This window comes from Osmerus mordax, chromosome 3, assembly GCF_038355195.1.
Source record: "Osmerus mordax isolate fOsmMor3 chromosome 3, fOsmMor3.pri, whole genome shotgun sequence".
Lineage (NCBI taxonomy): Eukaryota > Metazoa > Chordata > Actinopteri > Osmeriformes > Osmeridae > Osmerus > Osmerus mordax.
Window position 1 is genome coordinate 6,558,540 of NC_090052.1, and position 18,266 is coordinate 6,576,805.

Consider the following 18,266-nt stretch of genomic DNA (forward strand, 5'->3'; position numbering starts at 1 on the left):
CGGTCGCACCTGGACCATCCACCGCCGCCAGCAGTTCATCACTCAGTTCTGTGTGCTTGTTATAATTGTACTAGATAACCTTTCCAGAGGTATCTCTGCTATGAGTTTGCTATTGCAAACCGCTAACTTGATATTAGGCTACTCGGTGTAGAAAGATGGTATTTTGGTGAAATGGTAGTTAATGTGCTAGAAGTAGTTGGAGAGCTCACTGTCTGCCGTCTCTGGTGTCCATTTTTACTCCTGTGTTACAGCTCAGGGGAACATTTCATTTATATGCATCTGTATGTTTCACTCATTGAACAAATAAATTCTAATTCTATACTGTTTTGTTCGGCTTGACGTAGCATCCATTATCTGGGTCGTAGGTAGGCAGCGAGGGGTGGAGCTTCAGCTCCTTCAGGCGACACGCCCCCCCAGTCTCAAGCAGAGAAGAGTGCTGATTTTCTCACGATTTCAAAGCCTAATTTAACAGACTTGTCTGTGTTTTTTTTCATTCGAATTTGGATGGGTAGTTAATAACAAATTTTTCTGTGGTGTGGTGAACTTAAACTCGTTTTCAATTCCACTTTACAGGATCTTTGAAAAGTCTTAAATTCTGAACTTAAAATTTAAGGCCTTAAAAAGTCTTAAAACTGCTAGATTTTCATCCGAGGTCTTAAATTTAATCTAGTCAGGTCTAAAAAAAGTTTTACCCTCGTTCATTTCCAGAAACGCTGGCTGCAGAAAGTTATTATAAAGTAGCAAAACATTGAGTCGTAGCCTACAGAGCGGAGCTCGAGAGTCTTTGCTACAAAACCAGCAGAACGCTGCCCTCAGAACGTTGGTTTGGTGTGTTGTAGTTCTTTCTGTTGGATCTTGGTGTTGGTACGTATGCGGTGATAAAACTACAAGTCCTGTGATTAATGCAATACCTGCCCGCGAAAAACGTCTGCGTCTCCTCACAGTTTGTTAAAGTTCGTCTACGTGTGGAAAATGGGAAAGTGTACAGCGATTTCCTCTGTTGGGTACAAGCGGTACCCAGCTCCAGGTACGAGGCTCGCTGCAAACTTTGCCCAAAAAATATTCAATTGGGTGTGAAGGCGCTGGAGTCACACATAGGGATGGGTATCGAGAACCGGTTCTTGTTTAGAACCGGTTCCCAGTGAATCGATTCCTTGGAATCGTTAGCAAAATTCCTTAACGATTCTGTTAACGATTCTCTGTGCCGTTAAACAATTAAAATGCTAAGTTTAATAATGGATTAAAAATCGATATGCTCAGTTTAATAATGGATTAAAAATCGATATGCTCAGTTTAATAATGGGACATGCGAACGTCTGTCTGAATAAACTATAAAAGTTCGCGCACGCATGCGCGAAGACAGACTGCAGCAAACATGGCAACTAGGAAGAAGCGTTCTAAAGTTTGGTTGTATTTCACACGACAAAATGACAACAACGCCACTTGTAACGCGTGTAAAAAGTCTATTTCGTCAAAGGGAGGAAATACTACAAATATGAAGAAGCATTTGAACACACAGAATCAGAATCAGAATGGGATTTATTCGCCATGAAAGTTTGCACAGACAAGGAATTTGCTTTGGCAGGAAGGTGCATACAATAAACATATACCTACAATTTAAATATGTGGACTATCTATACTAAGGGTACATAAACTAGCAGTACTAAGTGGGATTAGAATATAATTAAATATACAATAAAATAAAATATAAGTTGCCGTAAATTACAATATAAAAATACAAAAATACAATTACAAAAAATACAAATGTACAAGATACCATTATTGTAATGCAGTGCAAAAAGCAGTGTGTTTTAAGCAAGAAGTCATTAGAGTCAGTGTGGTCCCTTGGCCTTGTTGAAGAGGCCAACAGCGGAAGGGAAGAAACTGTTTTTGTGGCGTGAGGTATTGGTCCTGATGGACCGCAGCCTTCTGCCGGAGGGGAGTGACTGAAACAGGGAGTGTCCAGGGTGGGAGGCGTCGGCCACAATCTTCCTCGCTCGCCTCAGGGTCCTCGAGGTGTGCAGGTCCTCGAGGGTAGGCAGATTGCAGCCAATCACCTTCTCAGCAGTGCGGATGATACGCTGCAGTCTGCTCTTGTCCTTGGCAGTGGCAGCAGCGTACCAGACGGTGATGGAGGAGGTGAGGATGGACTCAATGATGGCTGAGTAGAAGTGCACCATCATTGTCTTTGGCAGGTTGAACTTCTTCAGCTGCCGAAGGAAGTACCACCTCTGTTGTGCTTTCTTGATGAGGGAGCTGATGTTCAGTTCCCACTTGAGGTCCTGGGAGAGGATAGTGCCCAGGAAGCGGAAGGACTCCACAGTACTGACTGGGGAGTCACATAGGGTGATGGGGGTGAGTGGGGCTGTGTTCCTCCTGAAGTCCACAACCATCTCCACTGTCTTAAGAGCATTGAGCTCTAAGTTGTTCTGGCTGCAACAGGTCACCAGGTTGGCCGCTTCCCACCTATAATCAGACTTGTCTCCACCAGAGATGAGCCCAATAAGGGTGGTGTCGTCCGCAAACTTCAGGAGTTTGACGGACGGATGACTGGAGGTGCAACTGTTGGTGTACAGGGAAAAGAGCAGAGGAGAAAGGACGCAGCCCTGAGGTGATCCGGTGCTGATGGACCGGGAGTCAGAGACTTGTGTTCCCAGCTTAACGCACTGCTTCCTGTCAGACAGGAAGTCTGTGATCCACCTGCAGGTGGAATCAGGCACGTTCAGCTGGGAGAGCTTGTCCTGAAGCAGGGCGGGGATGATGGTATTGAAGGCAGAGCTGAAGTCCACAAACAGGATCCTGGCATAGGATGCTGGGGAGTTCAGGTGCTGTAGGGTTAAGTGGAGGGCCATGTTAACTGCATCGTCCACAGACCTGTTGGCTCTGTAGGCAAACTGCAGGGGGTCAGTGATGGATTTAAGGTGTGCCAGCACCAGGCGCTCGAAAGACTCCATTACCACAGAGGTCAGGGCGACGGGTCTGTAGTCAATATGTCCTGTTGGCCTTGGCTTTTTGGGCACAGGGATGATGGTGGAGGACTTGAGACAGGCTGGCACATGGCATGTCTCAAGGGAGGTGTTAAAGATGTAGGTAAACACCGGAGACAGCTGGTCAGCGCAGTGCTTGAGGGTGGCTGGAGAGACAGAGTCCGGCCCAGCTGCTTTGCGGGGATTCTGCCTCTTGAAAAGTCTGTTAACTTCACCCTCCTGAATGGAGAGTCGTCACTGTAGAGGGGGGGAGGTGGGAGGCCTCCTGGGTGGGAAGGGGTAGTTCAGGACTGTCCAATTGTCTTTCAAATCTGCAGTAGAACTCATTCAGGTCGTTGGCCAGGCGGGAGTCGTTAGTGGAGTGGGGGGCTCTGGGCTTGTAGTTGGTAATCTGCCTGAGCCCTCTCCAGACAGAAGCAGAGTCGTTTGCAGAGAATTGGTGTTTTAGTCTCTCTGATTACAGTCGTTTAGCCTCCCTCACCGCCTTGCTAAACCTGTTCTTCGACTCCTTGAAACTGTCTTTGTCCCCACTCCTAAACGCGGCCTCTTTCTCTGACCTCAACCTTCTGAGTTTAGCTGTAAACCAGGGTTTGTCGTTGTTGTAGTTTACCCTGGTGCGTGTTGGTATACAGCAGTCCTCACAGAAGCTGATGTATGATGTCACAGCCTCTGTGAGCTCATCCAGACTATTGGTAGCAGTCGTGAACATGTCCCAGTCAGTGCAGTCCAAGCACGCCCGCAGATCCTCCATAGCTTCACTGGTCCACTGTTTTGATGTCCTCACAGCAGGCTTACAGCGCTTTAGCTTCTGCCTGTATGCAGGAATCAGGTGGACCATGGCATGGTCAGAGTGACCCAGTGCTGCTTGGGGGACCGCATGGTATGCTTTGCTGATTGTAGAGTAGCAGTGATCCAAGGTGTTTCCTTCTCTGGTAGGGCATTTGATGAATTGTCTATATATAGCATGGAATGAAGTTACTGGAACGTCATGTGTTCGATGCATGCAGCAGCGCAGCTAACGTTCGCGCTTCATCTCTAACTATCTAAGGTAGAGCTAAACTGCTCAAAAGTGATCACAACCACTTGTTACTGTGTGAAGCAATTTGCCTTTATTGTGTGTAGTCGATCTAGTTCTCTTCTGTCCCGTCGTTTGAAGCATACATTTTAGCTCCGGCATTCGTCTCCCATTAGTATTGATCTTATTGATCATTTCACGTTATCGGGGCGGCGTGTGTTATCAGCAAACGTAAGCGTGTCGCATTATTAAAGTGAGCATATCGATTTTTAATCCATTATTAAACTTAGCATTTTAATTGTTTAACCTTTTAATAGTCCTGTTAAATGTGCCTGAAAACTCCTAAACAACATACCCAAAGTACATTGAAAGCTGTTGTTGAACCATTTGGAGTACATACATGTAAATGGTCTCTTTTGAAAGGTGACACTGAAGTTATTTCCCCTGTTGTTAGGACCCCTGTAAGTCCTGCTGGTGTTGTGTAATAGAAGCTTGAACACAAGGAAACTGAAAGTTGCTATCTCCGACTAGATTTTGTTTTGAAAACAGAGGCCTGAAGAGGCCTAGAGGTGGTCGGTATTAGCTCATTTCAGAGCCAGTCAAAGCCAGTTTGAGAAATTAGTTTAGAACGAGTGTGTGTGTGTGGGGGGGTGCAGGACGCACAGACCTAGTTGGCTGTAGAGGGGAACATCGATAAGAGAATCGATAAGGAATCCAATCGATAAGCAGGAATTGATAAGGAGTCGGAATCGTTAAAATCTTATCAATACGCATCCCTAGTCACACACTCACTCACACACTTTCTCTCTCTATTTGAGGGCAAGTTTATTTTACCCTATTTTAATTTTGGGGATTTGGCACTTTGTTGGGTGTGGAAGGATACTAATGTGATTAACCAATGTGTAAAATGTATGCTTTTTCAATGACTAAAATGATTTTTTCAGAATTTCTTTGATTTGATTTAAATTTTGGTAATGCGTTGTGTAGGTCTTAAATTTCTATCTTTATGGTCTTAAAAAGGTCTTAAATTTGACTTACTGAAACCTGCAGAGACCCTGGTGTGTCCCAGGTGTAATATCAAATCATTTTACCGTGTTACTGCAAAGAGCCACATCATACACAAGGGCACACATGAACATCAACCCATCCCTTCCTCACTCTCTCACGCCCACACATACACGCACACACACACAAATTCAGTCCCTTTTGGAAATTCCTGAGGCCTGTTCCATAAAGGCAGCTCAAAACAGCTGGACTTAAAGTCCAAAACCTGACTAGAATTAGTTTAATTAGTCAAGCGGGGTTAAAGCGGTTCCATAAAGGCCAATTTCACCTCATGCACTCCTACTAATTCAAGTCAGATTTAAGTAGTCAAGCTAATTGCGCGTGCACCCTATTCTTAAGCAGCCCGAGTGGTAAAACATGGATCATACAATCCACCACGGCAAAAAGCAATGCACACGGCCATGTGACTTCTTCCAGAAAGAACGTTCCCTTCAAGCCGTGTACTATGACAGCTCCCTGATCCAGGGGTTTGTCCAGGGAGTGGCCAGGGGTGGCACTGGCCACCCCTGAAAAGTGATTGGCCACCACTGGTGCCACCCCTACCATGCTTCGGCGGGAGTTCAGGCTGAGCGGCATGTTCAACAACTACACTGGAGAAGCATGAGAGAAGACGCTGATGATACTAACATCGATTTTTCCATATGTGTGCTGGGAGATATTCGTAAGGATATAAACATTCAGAAACTAAACATGAGCTAGAAATTTGTATGACGTTATTCAACACCATGCAGCCCCTTTACTTTCGGTGTATGAAATACAGTTCGTATTCCAAAAATAGCCTGATGTAAAGTTTCTACAGACTGTAGCTTGCTTTGCTAAATAGCATGCTAGCTAGCAAGCATTCACGATATCTGACATTTTATTTATAAGATGTAAAATACCCATGCCATTTGTCTGTAAGTGTTTCACATGTTAATTGGTTTGTAGAGTAGTTAACATAAGTAACGCAATGCATTGTATTGTTATTCTGCCAAGCTTACTATATTAAGTGGAAATCATGATCCCGGCTTACTTCAGTCATAAGATGACCGAGGTGAAGTTAGTTTAATATTTGACATTCATCTCACATTCAGTGGCGGAACCAGACTTGTATATATGGGGTGGCCAGGGACACTTCAGGGGGTCCACAGACCAAGACTGAAAATGTGTGTGTAACCTTAGCCTGGCATCTAAGCAGTGTAAATTATTCATATGATTGCTGATGAGAAATAGAAATTAAAATTCACTTAAGCCTGAGTTCTTCAGTGTGGCCTAGTATGGTCCACTAGGGTTACTTTAATCAAATTCTACATTTACTATGAATAGACTGTATCTCTACATCTGAATTGCAACTCATTTCTTTCTTACACACACTATACTGTACTCCGAAAACTGGAGAGACATTGGTCACTCGGTTTTCATGAATATATAATCTGGGTCTAACCAGGTTAATTCCTTTGATGAATCTTTTACATGAAAACAAAACTATTACTGTATACTCACACAATAAATGCCACAGTCATCAAAACAAGAACACTCATGAATCAACAAGCAACCTTTTAAAGTGAGGCTTAATCGGATTTTTTTTTTTGTGTAGGCTTATATGTGTGGCCTACAAACACAAGCTAAACTTGGCATGTGACTGTCTGCCTAGTATGCTCTGACCTGGTGCCTGTAGCCTCGGGGAGGGAGCTGCTCTGAGGTCTTGCCGTGGTGCAAGGACTGTAACTTAAAGGCTGGTAGTTGATTGAAGATAATAATGGGGATATGTTTAAGATTGAGATTGGACTCAAATGTGGGTAGTTGGATGTGTAGGCCTTCATGTTGTTTTTGCTTAGGGTTCACCGATTAAGCCTCACTTTAAAATGTTGCTTGTTGATTCATGAGTGTTCTTGTTTTGATAAAGAAATGTCACACAGGCAACAATGAGCCCCCAACAGTGCCTGATGCAGTGTCTGCTCATCAAGGTATGTCCTCTGAACATCAGTAAGATTGAATAAGTACGTAATACAGTAAAGGTATGATATCAGTTATTTACATTGACATTTATTCATTTAGCAGACGCTTTTATCCAAAGCGACTTCCAAGAGAGAGCTTTACAAAGTGCATAGGTCACTGATCATAACAACAATATAGCCACAAAAACATTGCGAGTAGCCAAAACATGAAGCACACATTGTGAACAACCAAAGTAAGTGCCAAAAGGAAGAACCATAAGAGCATGTAGTTAAACAAGTTACATTTACATTTATTCATTTAGCAGACGCTTTTATCCAAAGCGACTTCCAAGAGAGAGCTTTACAAAGTGCATAGGTCACTGATCATAACAACAAGATAGCCAAAAAACATCGCGTGTAGCCAAAACATGAAGCACACATTGTGAACAACCAAAGTAAGTGCCAAAGGGAAGAACCATAAGAGCATGTAGTTAAACAAGTTACAATTAAACAACATGAACCGCTATAAGTGCAAGTGTACCTGTGGAAAAAAGCAAGCAATAGTAATAAAAACAATATATCACAGCGAGAACAAAAATGTAAAACAGTTACCACTAACCACAAGAGCAACAAGTCTCTAAGCAAGAGTCATTGTGATCCTTGAGGAAACTAACATCGGGTCAAGCGAACCATTCCTAAGTACCGTTGTACTCCCGGAACAAGTGCGTCTTGAGCCTTTTCTTGAAGGTGGAGAGACAGTCAGTATCTCTGATGGAGGTGGGGAGTTGATTCCACCACTGGGGGGCCAGACAGGAGAAGAGCTTGTGTTGGGACCGGGCGGTCTTGATCGGTGGGACCACCAGGCGGTTGTCTGAAGAAGACCGTAGGTGACGGGTGGGGGTGTAAGGCTGCAGGAGAGACTTGATGTAGACGGGTGCAGTCCCGTTCACTGCTCGGAAGGTCAATACCAGGGTCTTGAATCTGATACGGGCCATGATAGGTAGCCAGTGGAGAGAGACGAGGAGCGGGGTAACATGGGAGCGTCTGGGTAGATTGTAGACCAGGCGGGCCGCTGCGTTCTGAATCCTCTGAAGAGGGCGGGTTGCACATGCTGGGAGACCAGCGAGTTGCAATAGTCCAACTTGGAGAGGACAGTGCTTGGACTAGCAGCTGGGTGGAGTGCTCAGACAAGTATCTCCTGATCTTCCGGATGTTGTAGAGGGTGAATCTACACGACCGGGAGACTGCAGCAATGTGGGCCGTGAGGGAGAGCTCATCGTCCATGGTAACCCCAAGGTTCCTGGCAGAGGATGAAGGGGTCACCGTCGCAGATCCCAGGGTGATTGAGAGATCGTGGGAGATGGAGGGTTTAGCCGGGATGATGAGAAGTTCTGTTTTGGAGAGGTTCAGCTGTAGGTGGTGCTCGGTCATCCAGGCGGAGATGTCTGTGAGGCAGGCCTCAATCCTAGCTGAGATCCCCGGATCGGACGGGGGGAACGACAGGTACAGCTGCGTGTTGTCAGCGTAGCAGTGGTAGGAGAAGCCATGGGAGGTGATGATTGGTCCAAGTGAGGTGGTGTACAGAGAGAAGAGGAGGGGTCCAAGGACGGAGCCCTGTGGGACACCAGTGGAGAGCTGGCGAGGGCCTGACAGTTTGCCTCCCCAGGAGACCTGGTAGGATCTTCCCGACAGGTAGGATGAGATCCACTGGAGTGCAGTTCCAGTGATGCCCATCTCAAGTCTGGAGAGCAGGATCTGGTGGTTAACCGTATCAAATGCTGCAGAAAGGTCCAGCAGAATGATGACGGATGACCTGGAAGCCGCTCTGGCAGACTGGAGGGCAGTGGTGACTGAAAGGAGGGCAGTCTCTGTGGAGTGGCCAGTCTTGAAGCCTGATTGGTTGGGGTCAAGCAGGTTGTTCTGAGAGAGAAAGTTTGACAGTTGGTTAGATACAGCACATTCAATTGTTTTTGAAAAGAAGGGTAACAGTGATACCGGTCTGTAGTTCTGGAGGACGGCAGGGTTAAGGGAGGGTTTTTTGAGTAGAGGGGTAACTCTAGCCTGTTTGAAGGCAGAGGGGAAGGTGCCGGAGGTAAGAGAGGAGTTTAGGACATGGAGAAGAAAAGTTATGATGGAGGGGGAGATGGTTTGAAAGAGAGGGGAGGGGATAGGATCAAGGGGACAGGAGGTGGGGCGATGAGAGAGAATGAGGTCAGAGATCTCTGCCTCAGACAGGGGAGAAAAAGTCTAGACATTTAGTTGGGTCAGTCATGGAGGGTGAGAGGGTAGGAAAGGTGGGTTTAGGGAACTGACTGCTAATGTCGGCGACTTTTTTCTCAAAGAAGTAAGAGAAGTCGTCTGCTGTCAGGGTGGAGGGAGGGGGTGGGGGAGGTGGGTTAAGAAGGGTGGAGAAGGTAGAAAAAAGTTTGTGGGGGTTTGAAGCGGAGTTAATTTTGTTCAGAAAGTAGAGGGTTTTACATTTACATACATTTACATTTAGTCATTTAGCAGACGCTCTTATCCAGTGCGACTTACAGTAAGTACCGGGACATTCCCCCCGAGGCAAGTAGGGTGAAGTGCCTTGACCAAGGACACAACGTCATTTGGCACGGACGGGAATCGAACTGGCAACCTTCTGATTACTAGCCCGCTTCCCTAACCGCTCAGCCACCTGACTCCCAGTTATGCACCAGTTATGTGAGAAGAGAAGGATTTGAGGAGGGAGTGATACTTATCAAGGTCCAGACCGCCTTTGGACTTGCGCCATCTCCTCTCAGCTGCCCGAAGGGTGGACCGTTCTTCACGAATAACATCCGTAAGCCATGGGCAGGAGGGAGAAGATCGTGCAGGCCTGGTTGACAGGGGACAGATAGTCAAGTGATGCAGTTAAAGTGGTTAACAAGGTGTCGGTGGCAGTGTTAGTGGGGTGGGACGAGAACTCGTCAATGGGGGGGAGGGAGGATGTTACAATAGAGGAGAAATGGGAGGGGGATAGGGAGCGGAGGTTGCGCCGGAAAGTTACAAGGGGAGGGGAGGTAGGAGGAGTTGGAGGGAGAGAGACAGAGAATTGGATAAAGTAGTAATCAGAAATATGCAGTGGGGTTACAGACCCCACAGACCACATCATCCGCAAAAAGCAAAGACCCGATCCTGAGGTCACCAAACCGGAACCCCTCAACGCCCTGGCTGCGCCTAGAAATTCTGTCCATATAAGTTATGAACAGAATCGGTGACAAAGGGCAGCCCTGGCGGAGTCCAACCCTCACCGGGAACAAGTTCGACTTACTGCCGGCAATGCGGACCAAACTCTGGCACCGGTCGTACAGGGACCGGACAGCCCCGATCAGGGAATCTGGTACCCTGTACTCCCAGGGTCTTGAATCTGATACGGGGCGTGATGGGAAGCCAGTGGATGGAGACGAGGAGCGGGGTAATATGGGAGCGTCTGGGTAGATTGAAGACCAGACGGGCTGCCGCGTTCTGAATCCTCTGGAGAGGGCGGGTTGCGCATGCTGGGAGATCGGCGAGCAGCGATTTGCAGTAGTCCAACTTTAAGAGGACAAGTGCTTGGACTAGCAGCTGGGTGGAATGCTCAGACAGGTATCTCCTGAACTTCCGGATGTTGTAGAGGGTGAATCTACACGACCGGAAGACCACAGCAATATGGGCTGTGAGGGAGAGCTCGTCATCCATGGTCACCCCAAGGTTCCTGGCAGAGGATGTTGTTAATTAAATAGTGAATGACATGGGAAAATGTCTCTTGACAATCGATTAATCGTTCTACTAATTGTTAGATTTGTCGATTATCAAAATAATCGTTTTATGCAGCCCTACTGTATACAGTGTTTCCCACACAGACTAATTTGTGGCAGAGTGCCACAGAATCATCACCGCCCGCTACATATTGTGTTTCGTTATTATTTTTTTTAATGATATTTAAAACACGCAGCATATTCGTTCAGCTGCATTTCCTTTCCCTGCTCTCCCTCCGTCTCTCTGTCACTCACGCGTCTCTCACATACACACACAGTCACAACGTCAGCACACGTTAGCAACGACACTATGCGATATCAGCGAGGCTTCAGCATTAGTACCGTAGCTAAAGACCTAGGAAAGTTGAGGTTACTTTTCCCTAGGTACCAACGAACATGTCTTAATCTGCTAGACAAGTGGGTTCCCCATCGTTCTTTTAGTGAGCTGTCTCACGAGCCCTACTTACCCGGCGTCATGGAGCCAACCAGCTAAATAGTTATTTAGCACTAGCGTTGCTACCTGCATATATGCAGAAATTGTTTACAATATTTTCAGGCTTCAACCAGTGCTGCTCAAGCAGAAAGACAGGGTCAGGGAGAGAAAGAAAGAGATAGATTCGTTAGGCATTGAAGAAAGAGTAGGAGAGGATAGCATTCAACATAATACATATTTAATTTTTTTTTTTTAAGTTCTGTGTAACGAACCCTCCCCCCCCGCCACAAATTGCTTTCTAATCTGTGGGAAAACACTGGTATAATCATTATAAATTCACTGGTCATGGTTAATCCTCTCTCGGCCCCCCAGATGGCATCCAAGACGTTTGGAAGCAGAGGGGTAGAAGTTCAGAGTTTGTCGGATGCATCAATCATCCGTATCCCACCCCATCACTACATCCATGTGTTGGATCAGAACACAAATATTGCTCGAGTGGAGATTGGACCGCTCACCTACATCCGCCAGGACAATGAGAGGTTAGTGGTTGAGGGCATGGTAATATCGTTACTTTCAACTTTATTATGGTGTAGATACTTATTTTTTCAAAGTGATTATTGTAACATTCAATTAATAAAGAATTGTATCTGTGTGTAATTTATTAATGAGGTTTGTGCAAGACTATCACTCAGTATAAGGTCCTGACATTTATTTTGGAATTGAATACATACAGTATTTATCCACATTCCCTTTATGACAGGGTTCCTGAACATACTCCTCTTTCATCCTGTCTGAATTTAAAAAAAGAAAAGAAAAAGAACACAAACACACATTTCTGTTATGTTGATCTACATGACTCTGCAGGGTACTGTTTTCTCCTGTGCGCATGACAATGGTCCCTCCACGGCACTACTGCGTGGTCATCAACCCTGTTGCCCGCGACGACAATGGTCAGGTGCTCTTTGACCAATCTGGGCAGGCCAAACTTCGCCATGCCGATCTGGAGATCCGCCTTACTCAGGACCCTTTCCCTCTCTATCCAGGGGAAGAGATTCAACAGGTGCCACAGTACACTCACAGTCAAGGGGTTTCTGGCCTATGGTGTTCAAGTATAAATGTTCAATACGTCACTACGCAGTGGATAGGTGTTGTGGATAGGGTATGCTAGTTTCAATGAAGGAAATAAATAGATGAGGAATATTAAACATTTCATTGTTCAAATATTGATTCACATTCAGTTTTTTGAATACCTATTCAAAGTTGAATTAAATACACTAACAGCAGTTAACATGTTGCTTACTGAGCTCAACAGTTTGCAATCTACTGAATTACATTTAATGCTTGTTGTGCTATTTGACTTAAACTAAGTTACCTTGAAACTCTTGGCACTCAGTTGGCCCTTTTTAGCTGTGGTAGCAAATAGGTTTATGTGGGCCAGTTATTCAATTTAAACGTTCTACTATAGTATAGATTTTACAGTTTACATTCAAATTAGGCTAATCTAATAGCATCTTTCAATGATTGTCCACATTTCCTCATACTGTATCTCAGAGTTTTTGAATATTGAATTGCCCCTCCCTAATACATACAATACAGTATACAGAACACTACATTGCTTTTTTCCTCTCGCTATCGTTCGCACTCCCTCTACCTACACCTCTACCTCCTATCTCTATCTCTCATTTTACCTCCACCTCTCCCACTGCCTCTACCTCAACCTCCTTCTTCCTTTCTACCTCTGCCTCTCTCTTTCATAGGACGTGACAGCATTGCAGATTGTGTATCCAGACACCGCGCTGCGTCTGCAGGCACTGCTGGACTTTGAGGAAGGAGAGAAGAGGGTGGCTGGAGATGAATGGCTCTTTGAAGGGCCTGGTAAGCCACAACTTTTCACACTCTGTCAAAAGCTAACTTGATAAGGACATAACACATCTTAATTATTACCCTTGTCACAGTTTATATTCTAAAATAAGTTAAATGTTAATTGGAAACATCTGCCAAAATGAAGCTTGTCTGAACCCCCCACCCCTTCTATCAGGGACCTACATTCCCAGGAAGGAGGTGGCAGTGTTAGAGACCATCAAGGCCACAGTCATTCGGGAGAACCAAGCCATCCGCCTGCGCGCCCGCAAGGAAGGCGTGGACAGAGGAGGAGTGCGCAGGGTTACTGGTGAGAGACATTTACTGCACACCAGGGACATCATTTATAAACCGTAAACTTTCCATGCACAAGCTGGCATTTGTGGAAACCAGATTTCCAAGTACCAAGTCAATGAAGTTAGTTGCCAAGTACAAGTTTAAGACAAAATCTAAGTATTTACAGGGTTCGTACAAGGTTCTTGAAGTACTTAAATTTGACTTTTTGACATTTGAGTCCTGGAAAACCTTTTAAAACAGTCATATTATGACGAGGTACTTGAAAAGTGCTTGAATTATTTAAAGACGATATATATGAATTTACAAAGTAATTTAGAAGTGATAATCTTTTTATTATAAAACATAAAAACAGTCTTTTCGCTCAAAATGAATGCCTCAGCCTCTTTGGTTTGCATTATGGCATATGATCATACTCTCAATTCCTTTAAGTATTTTTCAAGCGCGATAAGAGCCAAAGTAGAAATCAACTAGAGAGGGTACAATTTCTGGGGAAATTGTAGGGTGTGCTTGCTTGCGTCGGTTGCACAGGGGTCCGTTTTTGAATGACATTTTTACAACTGATTTCAGTATATTTTATATGAAAATGCATACTTATTATTTATAAAGATTAAATAGATTTAAAAGCATTTTTTTTGCTGCTCATTTACAACTGAAAATACGAGTGAAGTGTAGAATGAAATAGATGTCTTCTCATTTCCCCTGCAAGAGGCAGCCTCATCGTTGAATCAAAACGAATACATTTGGCAGACCGGTGTAAAAATGGACCTAATCTCTATGACTTAAACGTCATTTTAAGTTTTTCCCTTCTCGTGATATTTTCAGCCTACTCATTGCATTCATTAATAAGGAACCCCCTTTGAAGATTATTCTACGACGTTACCCGGCAGTAGAAGATGGAATCGCGATTCAGACAATCCCATCTGCTAACTGAAAATATGCCCCCCAAAACGTAAATAAGCTTGACATTTATTTAGTGGAAAATCGCTCATTCATAAAAAGCTCACTGGTAGCGATCATTGTCAGTAACAACGCAAAATGCGATATAGCCCTGTGTGGAGAAGCTGCCCCGGTAAATTGTACTACTACGGTACAGTACTAGTAGACTACTGCTGTGTTCGTCTTGGTAGCGATATTAATCATTTTCATGAACAGATTGACAATGTTTAGGCTGTGGCAATGAAGTTCAGGTTAGTAGTTAGATAGACTTTTGATTTAAGTAAGGGGAGTGCCGAACATGTTCTGTCGCCGTTTGACTTCCTACAGCTGTGTAATGTTTTTGTTGTCGTTTGTCTCACGTAGGCTACAGCGTTTCAGTGAGCAACACTGGTTTGAAACCACAGGTAATGGTAATTTCACCCACAAATCGTTTACTTGTAATGTAATGTCATAATAAATCCTACAACGAAAATGTATTTGTGAGGAATGTTTATTTTAAAGATTGAAAACAGATGCATCATAGACCACTGTGGTATGTGTTGCCCGGGCAACAGAGGCTAATGTCATGATGCTAATGCTTCAGTGAAATAGTAGACTACCGTTTCCAAAAGTAGATGTGGGCCTACTTCCTTAATAATATCAGCTAATATTGTACATTACATTTCATAATTGTGTTTCACATCACAAAGTAAAATGAGTAAATAGTTATCACCCTGGCCTCTTTGCTTGTGGCGTTCCTGCAGCTGCCTTGCAGTAAAGCTATAGTTAGCCTAGCTATCCCCCAAGTTAACAGATGTGAAACGAATGTTCTGCTACAGGTAGTCACGCGTGTTTTCGTGACGTAGTGACGTTAGTAACGTCAGTGACTGTGGCTAGCAAATTAGCCACCGTTAGCTTCACTTTTCCCCACAAAAATGCAATTTCTACTTAAACCATGCGACGGAACGTAAATAAAAATACAACCAACGCAATCGCTACCAAGACGAACCTTTTGACACCGCCGTTGTGTATGTAGTCCAAATATTGACTGATCCTTAGGGGGGTGAAAATAAATAATAATAAATAAATATATATGTGAGAGAACAGCCGAAGGCTTGAGCATACCCAATTAGGTTCTGAAGAAGCGCGGTCTGAAGCAGTATTCTTTGCACACACACCCGACTCACACACACACCGAGAGAAAATCTGCTTCTTCTCAGACAGTGCGCGCCAGTACCGTATTGATTAGGCCTACTTGAGGACGAAACAGAAAATTGTCAAAATATTTTTTTTTTGGCGAGTATCCTTGTAAACACAGTCTTAAATGAGTTTCAAAAGTCTTAAATGAAGGTGAAGAGCTGGAAGAAATCTATCAGATCCACGACATGTGCGTCAGGTCTTAAAGAGACAGCCGTCTAACAAACCCACTGCTGTCCGTCTCATTAATGTTAATCAAAGAACAAAAGAAAAGAAAATTTCTCGCTGCTCTTGATTGAATAACCTTTGTAGCTTTAATAAGAATTAATTTAAAGTAAATAAAGTATATGTTTGATAAATGAGATCTCTGATTGTAGTCCTTGAAAAGTCCTTTGTACAGTATCTATACGAACCCTGTATTTATTACAGATTTGTAAGGTGCAGTTGTCTGATACGCTCAAGTTGAGGATCTCAGAGGACTGGACAATGAATACAGGAATGAAGGGCAATTAAATAGTATCACAATGTGGGAAGTTTTACTCTCAAGAAACATTAGGGGGTGACATCAACATAGCCTTCGCAAGCTGTCAGAAATATTAATCTATCAAGCATTGCACAGTCTATCAGTGAACAAGTTAAGACAGCTTTATTGCTTGCGGCCGCAAGGAGACAAAACATCACACGCCATTGTGCTACAAAGTTGTTCGCTAGCATGTTGTGCTAGCTACCTATTTAAACAGACCCGCTCATGACAGTCATTGGTTAAAACAATGCATGCAAATGTCCCATGGCTCTTCCTTCATTGGCTCCCTTGCATAGACCTGGCACGCGTGTGTGCGTGCATGTTTACGTGTGTGCGTCCCTTGCAATGGACATTTACAACATCAACCCTACCCCCACTAGGTGACAAGCTAATGGTCACCGGACCTGTCTTCCTTCTAGCTCTGTCAAACAGTATCTCCTTTAAATAAACAAACAAACCGCCCTCTTCTTAGTCCTTAGCCCCAAGATAAGGGGCTTGTATGTTTACCCAGAGTTCAGATTTGGGGGTAGGCCTCTCTGCACACAAGGAATGCTAAACACAGTATAATTTTATACAGAATAAAGTTACAGCACAGACAGAAGGTGCTGCATTCATGGTGCTAGATAGCGTTTGTTTAGTCTTTAGATGGTTCATAGAAATGGTAACATTGTGACCTAGTGTCTCAAACATTCCCTAGTTGCATCTTATAAATAACTAACTTATGACTATGCAGGCATTAGCAAACAGCATAATGACAGTTTATCAAGGATACAAGCAACTTAATTCATAGATCCCACATTTCTCTCCTGGAGATGACCAAAGGTCATGTTCTCATTAGCTAATATAGCAGGGTATAGATCAAACATTGTTTATTATATTCAGAACATTCAAAACTGTATAAGAGTAAAGTAATCATTTAGTTGTAATCTTTAATTATTATACATTTATCAGTTGTTGATGATAGACCTCTTCAGTATTTAACGGACAAGATCACTAATCCTCTTTCCAAAAGCAATATTTTGGAATCAGTTCTGTGGTGGAAATTTTGAGAATCAATCTTAATAAAACGGTTAAATCTCTATCAAATACTTATTTATTAACAACAATTTAACACAGAAACATCCATCTTTAACACAAACATTGGACAATAAGCACATGACAAACTGCAGATTGTATCTTACATGGAGAGTGTCTACGCCTGTCTCCCGCACTTGATACATCAGACAATAACACAAAACCATCTGGCCATGAATCAGATGATGATCATGATGCACCTAAAAGAAGAACCTCACCAAATTCTGATGAGAAACCTATCTTCAGTTTTGATATTTAACACTAGAAGCGGCCTGTGTTTTTGTTACATTTTATCAAAATTTTATATTGGGATATCTGGATTACCGCAAAGACTGCGGCCTGTATTAAGAACGGTTTTATTACTTAATATTGTTTTTATTGATTTTATGTAAAGCACCTTGAGCTGCAATTCTTGTATGAAATGTGCTATATAAATAAAGTCTTCTTATTATTGGGTGTGCTCAAGCCTTCGGCGAGCACAACCATTGTTCTCTCTCATATATATTTCTTTATTTATTATTCATTTTCCCATCCCTAAGAATCCCTCAATATTTGGACTACATTGGTGTCAAAAGGTTTGTCTTGTTAGCGATTGCATTGCTTGTATTTTTATTTACGTTCCGTTGCACGGTTTAGGAGCTTACAACATTTTGCGGCAAATAGTGCTAGCCTAACGTCACAACGTCATCAGATGTTAGCAAGGACGCATAGATACGACGTTCTAGTAAGACAGACAGCGATATCAGCAAGCCCTCAGCATTAGTACCGTTGCTAAAAGTCTTGGAAAGTTGAGGCTACTTTTCGCTAGGTACCTACTTAATATTTTAATCTGCTAGAAAAGTAGGTTTCTCTTAGTTCTTTTGGTGAGCAGTCTCGTGAACCCTACTTACCCGGCGTCATGGAGCCAACCATATCAATAGTTATTTAGCACTAGCGTTGCTATCTGCATATACCTACAGCTGGCAGATGTGCTCCGTTTTGCTCCTAGATTCAGACCTAGCTAACTACTAGACTTCAGCTGTGTGGGAATCACAGGAGCTAACCAGTCTACTAGACTTCTGATGCGTGAGAATCGCAGGTGCTAACCAGTCGAAGGGCGTACAAAAATACAGGAGCACACTCCACAATTTCCCCAGAAATTGTACCCTCTCTAGTTATTATTATTATAGAGCGCCAAGCCATTTCCCCCTACTTATAGCTCCGCTAGGGGTCAAATTGACCCACGAGTCTAC

General features: G+C 43.7%; 1 protein-coding gene across 2 annotated transcripts in view; it reads left to right on the forward strand.

The window, feature by feature from the left end:
- The window catches only part of mvp (major vault protein), a 76,906-nt gene that overhangs the window by 9,114 nt on the left and 49,526 nt on the right, over nt 1-18,266 (forward strand). For both annotated transcript variants that reach the window (XR_010875198.1, XM_067230558.1), the window contains exons 2-5: nt 11,541-11,707; nt 12,033-12,228; nt 12,926-13,043; nt 13,207-13,338. Coding sequence is in view for 1 of the 2 variants with exons in the window: in XM_067230558.1 (XP_067086659.1) it covers nt 11,541-11,707; nt 12,033-12,228; nt 12,926-13,043; nt 13,207-13,338 (613 nt within the window). In the remaining variant the exon portion in view is untranslated. The remainder of the gene's footprint in view (nt 1-11,540; nt 11,708-12,032; nt 12,229-12,925; nt 13,044-13,206; nt 13,339-18,266) is intronic.